Below are 9461 nucleotides of genomic sequence, written 5' to 3'. Positions count from 1 at the left end.
TATATATATCTATATATATATATATATATATCGATATTTAAACGTATATTTTAGTATGTACAACTTGAAGTCCGTATGCAGGATTACGAGCAATTCTATTCTCTCTTCAAAACTAAAGTTGTACCTTATTGTAAATCTAAAAAACGAAGATTGCTGATGCCAAATGCTTCACAGAGAAGAAAAGAGCGACTTGAAAGAAATGAGGGATAATTACATATGCCTGTATTAGTTCGCTACAATTAAAACTATATATAAGCGTATTGATAAAAAAAATCAGTTTATATTGTAGCACACACACATTCGCACGTCGATAAAATTATACATATATTCAGGGTACAACACACGCATGTACACACCTTCCTGTCGATTCAATAATCTGCCCTTGCAGAAAACACGGCTCTAATATTGATAGCTAACGATGAAGATGCACTAATTGTGCGTGTATACGCATAAATATGTACGCGATTCCTGTCGATATATCCATCCACTCTTGCCATACCCTGTTTATTCTTTGTTTGGAAAACCGTGTGATTTTGCAGAAAAAATACCTGGACCGACTTCGCAATTTCCCGTGGGACAAAACGTCAAAGGCAAAGCAGCCACACAAATTCACAATCCACTCAAGTGTGCGTAGGGTGGACTACGACTACTGTGGGTAGAATATTTAGTACTGAACTTCTGTTGCGTAGCAGTCGCGTGGCGCTCAAATTGTGGGGTGCGTCGATTTATTCCCAGAAATTTGGGTCAAATGGAAAAAATAATCCAGGCGGGAACATAGCCTCCTAAATAAAATAAAACAAAGAGGCTATGGCGGGAAACTGAAGTTTCAAAGTAAAGATTGTTTCTTTTGTTTTTGTTATTTTTGTAATATTGTTTTTAAAAAGAAAACAAAAATAAATACACAGAGGCGGCCTGGGGCCGAGCCGGCCCTGGGGTCTGGGACCTGGGCCGGGGCGGCTGGGTCACTGGACTCTTGAGTCTGGGGAGTGGGGAATCCTGGGTCTCTGGGGCTTGGGAGTTGGGAGTGTAAATATATATAGTGTACCTACTATTAAAAATATATGTATTTATTTTATGTGTATATGTATATGAAATTATATTCCGCTAAATACCGAACTTCTATCATGTTTACGAGTCGCGTGAGAAGAATACCGCCAAAACCAAACACGATAAATACAAACTCTTGCACTGTACACACTTTACAGACGAAATACACACTCTATTGATAAAATCAATGTCTGCAGTCTACACTCTACCCTTAGTCGATAGTCCTATTTTATTTTTCTAAATTTCAGTGTCGTGTGACGTGTGACGTGTCTCGTACTCTCGTTGTTAGGATATATATTCATATATATATAACGGGAGCATACACACACACACTTGTAGAAGCAGATAACCAACAAGCTTGCAGTAGGTCAACAACAAGTGGTGTGCACTGTAGTGTCGTATTGTACTGCATTCCAATTCGTCGCCATGGATGATGCCAAGCGCATGCTCGATGAGCTCATGGGCCGCAGTCGAAACGCAACAGAAACTGAACCTGTCAAAGAGATAAAGTTCACTGATTCAGAGGTATGTAACTTTTCCTCGGACGAGAGAGGGAGAATGAATGTGCGTGTGCGTGTCTGCATGTGTATTGTATGGGGCTGTAGGAATGTGCACTTGCTATATCATTGAAGACGATGATACTTTTGTAATTGTGATTGAGAGACACGAATCGTTCGTCTATACTCTATAGCACAAAGTACAGACACCTGTGCGATATGTATCTCTGTATGGGGCTGCTTTCGTTGTTACATTAAAGCAATTGTATGGATAAACTAACGAAACGCTGTAAGTAGATATGATATATATATGTGTGTGTGTGTGTGTATAAACGTGTGTTTTTGTGTGTTTGTGTGTGTGTGTATATATATATATGTGTGTGACATGCATATATATGAATATGATATGGATACATCTTTGTGTATATATTGTGAGAGGATGTGTTCGGAGAAACATTACTTGGCAGTATTCGTACGCGTTTGCTTTATTTAGATGTACTTGCACATGTTTATATATTTATATGTGTGTTTGTGTTTGTGTTTGTGCATACATGTGTACGTTAATATACATATGCAACCTTAGGCATCCTCGTATTCAAAACTTGTAATTCCAAACTATGTCACTTATATTTATTACTATCTATTGGTGAATACAGCTATATGTTGCTTTCCTTTTCTATTTCGATGTACGCCCGATTGATTTAAATTCCAATACACACTCATTCCGTTGGACTAAATTATCGTCTGTAGTGTAGCTGAATCCGCCCACATGTATACCATAAAGAATCTCGTTACCTAGGTACCAAAGAAAAGATCTGACGTGACTGTCGTTTTCCTACTCACAATCTAGGTCTGCAAGTATTTCCTTGTCGATGTCTGCCCTCATGATCTATTCACGAATACCAAAGGCGACCTGGGTGAGTGCTCTGGGCAACACCACACAGATCTCAGGGAGAAGTACAAGAAGAGCTCTCGATATCGTGAGTTGGGGTATGTATGTGCTACTGGATGAAGCATGCTCAATATGGTTGTGTGTGTACATGTATTTGTGAATATATTCTGTATGTGTGTACGTGGTGGGTGTTTGTCTTACAATCACCATCTCTGTATATAGAGCGTTTTCCTATGCGTTAGCATCGGCCAAGAAAAAGGCAGCGTTGTTAGTTGTGGTGTAGAACGTGGACCCCGGATGTATGTATCATTTCTCAAAGCGCGCATAACGTTTATTGCACAACCTCGATTGTGAACGCAATTTTGTGTAGGCACTCGCTATCGCATGTGAACGGGAAGGGCGAAGACAAAGGTATCATGGTAGGAGTATTGCACCGATACCTGCCTCGCTCGCTCACACAACCCCACACGTGGTGCACTCGCAGGTACGAAGACATGTACTTGCGCTACTTAACTGCGCTTATTGTCAAAATGGACCGTCGGATTAAAGAGGCTCTGGCGCGTCTTCAGCCGCCCTCAGAGATCTCCGCAAACAACCTGGCCATCATTGCGGAACACGAGCAAAACATCAAGGAGAGTGATGACATGATTACAGAGTTGCTGGAAACGGTACGTATTTCGCTTGAATCTCGGCGCATAGTTAGCGTGATATGATTAAGTTGCATGTGTATCCTCCTGTGTTGTGTCTTATGTCAATGACTATCGTTGGCTGTGGGAGAGCAATGTACGAGTGGCACCTTTCAGGGTCATTTCACTGTGGCCTGTATTGGAGGACAGTATGGGTATCTGCTTGTTCATGCATAGCTGCACAAGCAGAAGTGCACATGCGACGCTGATTTTTTATATTAGCCACACACCCAGCTATGCCTATCTTAGAAGCTACCTTCTTTCGTTCAAAGTGCGAAACACAAGTAAACAATTGATTGTATGCGCGGTTTAACAAGTATCGGATACGCGTTTATTTATTATATTGCCTTCATCTGGCTGAAGAAAGTCTTGGAGTACATCTCAGCAATACATCAAGTAAATACTGTATGTGCATATGTATACTTGTATATACTTTTATGCGAAGACGGCTTTGACACACCATTTGATATGTAATCTAACGTTCAAATGCCAATTCGCAGGCCGAGAGATTGGGTGAAGAAGGCAAGGTTGATGAGTCACAGGCACTCATGGAGAAGGTCGAGGCTGAACGCTCTGAACAGGGCAAGCAGAAGGCTGCCATTCAACGGATCCACAACAACCATTCAAGGGTGTGTGATAGAAACGTGCGATCACCGTCATTGCACGAAATTTTTTTGGTAGATATTTACAAAGTGGGTTAAAGGCGTGTGAGGCTGTTTGACGTAGGGAATAGTAACATCGAACTGGGGCGAAGCTTAATATGGTAGTAGTACGTATTATCAAATTTCTTCCGCATTGCATTTTTTTAACCGCTATAAGTATATGCGGTGGGTCGTATGAACTCAAGTTGCGTGGTAACGACGTGCCTGATGTGGTCGAAATCATTTAAACTCGTCAGACAAATTAACGCTTATATGATGGCCCAGACTTCTCGAAAATCTGTGCGACTCCTATCGCATACATGTGCTCGTACAGGGAACCCTTTTATATTCGCTCGCACGCAGTCATTTTATGGTCGTATATAACTATGTGTCACAAACCCTTAATCTCGTCTTTCCTCTGCTATTTTTTGTATGTCCGTGTTGCTAGGACTTGGATGTTCGCACCACTGTGTGTGATGTGTGTGGGGCGATGCTGAGTGTGGGTGAATTGGACCAACGCCAAAGCAGTCACATGCAGGGCAAGAACCATCTGGGCTACGCTCTCATCCGTTACAAGATTGAGGAGTACAAGGTGCGTCTATATACTTTGTCCAAACAAGTAGCAGTTATAACACGTTTAGTGATATGATTATGTGATCCATTGTCAAATTTTGTCGCCTGTATTTGAAACTTTCTGTGGCTTATAATCACAATTGAATCCTCCCTGCGGTTTGGCCCAAACTTAATATGTTAGCTTGGTGATCAACACATCTCCGATCCCGGATACAATCATTCCTGCTTTTTGGACCCGCAGTGTGTGCTGTGTGTTATAACATCGTATTCGCAAACTCGTGTATGTATGTGTGGATGTATGTATGTATATTTGTCTGCCTGTAATGCCTGAAAATGGCCAGCTATGCATCGCGTGATCTTCTAGTGTTGCAGCTGCGTGTTCGCAATAATGTGATGCTGCTTATATAGGAATTCGTGTTTCCAATGTGGGGTGTGCGTACATCTTTTGATGCTCGATCGAGTAGAGCAGATCAAATACGTGTGTGTTGTATTGTCCTCCGAAGGTATACTAGTTAGGATGTCCTTGCGATATGTTACTTGCGTGGCTGACGGAAACTACACTACCTCTGTACGGTCACTCTGATGCAAAGGCCTTGTCGTATCGCATAGAATAGATGGCGGTCTAGAACTTTGTTTTTTTTGTTTTTCGAAAAGCTCGATCTCACCATCTCACCCGTAGTATGCGCGTGATTGTGCGTATGGCAAATGTTCAGCATGCTCTGTTTCTGTTCGTGTGCTTGAGCTCTTGCTGTTGTTATTTTTTTGTTGTACTTAGTGCAATCAATCATCGGACGTGGAATGCCTTCGATTTTCAAAACATTTAGCTCTCACATCGGACGATATGTATGTATGTATGTATATATAATTATATATATCAGTATTGCATATATATCGCCAAGCGTACACGGTAGTCTCTTGGCCTATACATACAACTATTTACCACCTTATGCCGCGATTTGCTGTACAATGGTTCAGTCAGACTTACGCTGCTTTCTTTCCACCTGGTTCTGTTTTGTTGCTTTTTTAGAAAATATGCGACGAAAAGCTGACCAAAGAACGTGACGAACGGTACAGCAAATCCGGTGCCAACGCAGTGGATGTAGGGGCCGGTAGTCGCGGTAGAGACAGGGATAGTCGCAGGTCATCAGCCTCGCGCAGAGATGACCGGTACAGTCGAAGTAGGGATAACGACAGAGATAGGGACAGGGACAGAGATCGGGATGGATATAGTAGTCGGCGCCGTGAGTCTGATAGAGATGTGTGTAGACGTGATAGTTACCGAGATAGGGACCACAGGGGAAGAGAGGGCGACCGCGGTAGGTACTCGCGAGACTCCAGGCGAGATCGTGACCGAGATAGTGATAGAACACGGGATGATGAGAAACCAAAGGACAGGGACAGAACAAGAGAGAAGGAGAGTGATAGAACACGAGACAGGGACCGTGATAGCGAGAAAAAGTGCGAAGCCCGCCCCAAAGAAAAATCTAGATCCAGATCTAGATCGAGGACTCGGTCCAAGTCAAGGTAGTGTCGCGTGTTCGTTAAGTCCGATATATATATATATATGTACTATAAGGCAATAATCTACATGCCTGGGGGATGAGCGTCGCTGCCGGAGTTTGAGATACACTCGATGTCAAACTATGTGGCTCATATAGTACTCGTGAGCTGGCACATTTAGAACGAGCTTTCAACGCAGTGAGAGGTTGTTTGGAATGCGCTATATGTGCATGTCGTGCTAAGCTCGTATGTTCGCAGCCGAATATACCGCCATATACACTCGTTCGTCTTTCACTGGTCGTCTACGATTTGACGGTGAGTATGACATCCGCTGCTGGAACTGATGGTGTATGTCGGCGAAGCAAGGTAGATGATGCTTGTTTGTGGACGGATGCTCGTTTGAAAGTAAAATATCGTTGGTACACTTTACGCACATATTAAAGTACATGTCTAAGTGGCACTTTCAACGCATAGTCAATCCACCACAGGTCGTCATATATGTACAAGCCGATAGCGGAAGGACCCACGGTTGGAGTTTGAGCTGTTTGTCTGGAATTAAGGTAGTTAGAAACTTTGCACGTCCATTTTTGTTTGTATCAAACTGGGGAGCACTGATGAATTCTTTTGCCCGCGAATAATTATATATGTATACGTCCCAAAGTTATGCTTCATTGTAGAACAAGTATGGAGCCTCACGATCGCATTATATGCTACTTGCCCCACCCACCCCCCCCCCCCCACACACACCCACCCGGGTGAGTCAAGGTGGTTGGATGTATATTTGCAAATCGTTTTCTTTTCTTTTTTGACATAGAAATGTATAGGAATCATTGCGTATACTTTGTTATTATCATTAATCGAGGATATGTCGAACCACAATTGGAAGTGTCTTAGCTGGACAAGAAAATTACCATCGGATTTACGTCGCCATGTAAGGTAGCTGTTTGGAAGTATGCCTTGTTACACCTATATGTACCCTTCTTCTCGTATCCGGGTGAGTCAAGGTGGTTAGATGTATATTTGCAAATCGTTTTCTTTTTTTTAGATAGAAATGTATATGAATCATTGCGTACACTTTGTAGTATTCGAGGACATGTCGAACCACAATTGGAAGTGTCTTAGTTGGACAAGAAAATTATCATCGTATTTACGTCGCCATGTAAGGTAGCTGTTTGTAAGTATGCCTTGTTACACCTATATGTACCCTTCTTCTCGTATCCTGCTTTAGCGTTACCTGTTCTATGACTGGCGAATACGCGATTCAATCTCGTTGCATTGATTGCAAATTTGCTCGAACGACCCAATGAAAACTTATGCTGTGCGGACAGGTATTGTGCTTTGCGCTCACTGCATGGTTTCCAACACTGCTATTGCGATTTGTGAGGATTTCAGCCGTTCCATTCACAGTGTTATGAACCCCTATGGAGCACACGATCACGTATACTGCAAACAAGCATCGGCATCGATTTTGAAAGCAATATCATGTGCCGGAATGCTCTAGATGAATCCAATCCGCAAGACGCCACGAATGTCACAGAGTAGCCGCGGATTGCTACAAGCTGCTGTACGCGTATGAGCGTATATGTACATGTATATGTATGTGGGTGGGTGTCTTTTTTTTTAAACAATTGTGGTGTATATATATGTGGGTGTGAATATATTCTTGTGTGTTGTTCAATATGTACCTTGTTGGTAAATCGAATGACAATTTTAGAAATTAAATTTTACATAAGACGAATGTTATGCGTCTGTTTTGATGCGTAATAGCTGGTTTGCAATGTATATGGTTTGTACAAAATGAAAGTGATTGGTTGATGGACTTCGCAGCATGGTCTAAGTGGGTCTATCAGCAAAGGGAATCAGGATGGCTAATATGTGCTCCTTCCGGTAGTTGCGCAACCTGATCCCAGCTGATGGGTGTATCTTGCCCCCTGAGGACTCGGGTCTATACAGGGAGGGGATGTGTTGTATACGGTGCGTCCCTCTAGGCTTTATCAAATCTAGAGGCGTCTCCGCAAGGTACATCTTGAGATGATTGTGACCAGTTATATATACATCCATAGTATATATGTGAATTAGCGTATATTTCTGGCGAAAGAATCTACCCTAAGTTCCTGGCCTACTGTACGGAACTGCAGAGTTTTATATCATTGCAATAAATTAAATTTGTTATTGCTGTATCATTGTCTTTATTGTATTTCGAAAATTTGATTTCAAATGGACTAACCTCATTTTAAGTATTAGTGGAAGATCGTTTGCTACGGTTCATATAGCTGCTTCAAAGCTCGCCTATATCTACGAGGGATCATCACAGGGCAGTTTCCCATATAAATCGTATCTCCATAATATATTTCTTTGGGCCCATAACATGGAGGCCGAGATGGTCTAAATTAATGAGAATCTGGCCGCCTGGCTCAATGAATTCGGCCGGCCTGGCTCAATACCAACAACAAATGGAGGGTGCAAGCATTGCACAGTACCAGCAGCAGATAACTGAGGTGCAACAGCAAATACAGCCACTATTAGACAACCCGCAACGAGTGTATTTTCTGTTGCAACTCATCTATCTCCTGTTGGTACTGTGCAATGTTTGCACCCTGCACTTGTTGCTAATTAGCTACTTGTTGTTGATTTTGAGCCAGCGGCCATATTCTCCTTAATTTGCACCAGGCCGGCCTTCATGTTATCGGGATTAGTGGAAGTTCGTTTGCTACAGTTCATACAGCTGTTTCGAAGCACGCCTATATCCACGAGGGCTCATCACAGGGCAGTTTCCCATATGTATCCTATCTGCATAAGGTATTTCTTATTAGAACTAGTTGTTCATACGTTGTTATATCCTTCCTTGTTTGATTACAAAGGCAGACATTCTCATAGATAAACATCTATGACAATAATCTACCGATATCCGTCACTTTTCAGGGATGAATATAGTATTTATGAATTAAAAGTAAGCAGCGGTCGGTTTTGATCCGACGTCCTCGAGGTTATGGGCCTCGCGCGCTCCCTCTGCGCCACGCTGCTGAGATACTGAGCTAGTCAGGATATTAGATATTTTCTAATAAACTATATATTATCATAGACAAAATAAAATTGTTGGTCATGTGAACGATTGTCTGTACCGATTCACATATTTTTTAATCTGAGGGGGAACACGTACTTGATATTTGACGAAATGCATATAAGTACGAATCCAGGGCGCGATTGTTTGTGTGATTTTCAAGGGCATCGACCAGTCTATGGATGCTACTGTTATCTGCAATTCATGAGTCTAAACATACAAATACTGCACTAAAGCCCCCTTCCAATCCTCTTTGTTTATCTTAAATTTACATGGGCTTTGATTATGTGCATACAAATATGAGTTTCCTTCAGATACTTTTGGCTACTTGCAAGTGCCATCATTTATACAGTGGACCAAGATGAATTTGAAGAAAACCTCGTAATACAAGCATTTCATGAGCACATATATTGGAATGCCTTTTAAAGGCTGAGGTTATCCATATATTCAATATGGGTTTCTCGAGCTGACGAGCAGATCGAAGCGGTGTTCTTACTCGCGCCCAAGGTGTTTCATGAAAAATGATTGCTTAGGTAATTTGTGCTACGCTGCTATTCCAGCTAG

The 9461-nt window shown here is 42.1% G+C and overlaps 2 protein-coding genes and 1 non-coding gene across 3 annotated transcripts in view; 1 reads left to right on the top strand and 2 right to left on the bottom strand.

Moving 5' to 3' along the window:
* The window catches only part of SARC_01994 (hypothetical protein), a gene marked incomplete at its 3' end in the record, with an annotated part of 4296 nt that extends 3807 nt beyond the window's left edge, over positions 1 to 489 (bottom strand). The window contains exon 1 of the mRNA XM_014304275.1: positions 357 to 489. The remainder of the gene's footprint in view (positions 1 to 356) is intronic.
* A 715-nt stretch (positions 490 to 1204) lies between these two features.
* SARC_01993 (hypothetical protein) lies at positions 1205 to 6294 on the top strand. Its single transcript, XM_014304274.1, has 6 exons — positions 1205 to 1572; positions 2395 to 2534; positions 2921 to 3104; positions 3623 to 3751; positions 4212 to 4355; positions 5364 to 6294. Exons 1-6 carry the CDS (start codon positions 1474 to 1476, stop codon positions 5862 to 5864), a joined length of 1197 nt encoding a protein of 398 aa, XP_014159749.1. The 5' UTR covers positions 1205 to 1473; the 3' UTR covers positions 5865 to 6294.
* Positions 6295 to 8788: 2494 nt separating this feature from the next.
* On the bottom strand, positions 8789 to 8860 carry SARC_30042. The gene has a single exon. It is a non-coding gene; the product is annotated as a tRNA-Met (tRNA).
* Positions 8861 to 9461: the final 601 nt, after the last annotated feature.

The sequence above is a fragment of the Sphaeroforma arctica genome (genome assembly GCF_001186125.1).
Source record: "Sphaeroforma arctica JP610 unplaced genomic scaffold supercont1.85, whole genome shotgun sequence".
Lineage (NCBI taxonomy): Eukaryota > Ichthyosporea > Ichthyophonida > Sphaeroforma > Sphaeroforma arctica.
The sequence above is the reverse complement of the archived record's forward strand: the minus strand, read 5'-3'. Positions and strand labels throughout refer to the sequence as shown.

Coding starts and splice junctions, on each gene's coding strand:
- SARC_01993 (XM_014304274.1), top strand. CDS start 1,474: ATGGATGATGCCAAGCGCATGCTCGATGAGCTCATGGGCCGCAGTCGA. Junction 2,535..2,920: donor TCTCGATATCGTGAGTTGGG/GTATGTATGTGC, acceptor GTGCACTCGCAG/GTACGAAGACATGTACTTGC. Junction 3,752..4,211: donor TCCACAACAACCATTCAAGG/GTGTGTGATAGA, acceptor CCGTGTTGCTAG/GACTTGGATGTTCGCACCAC.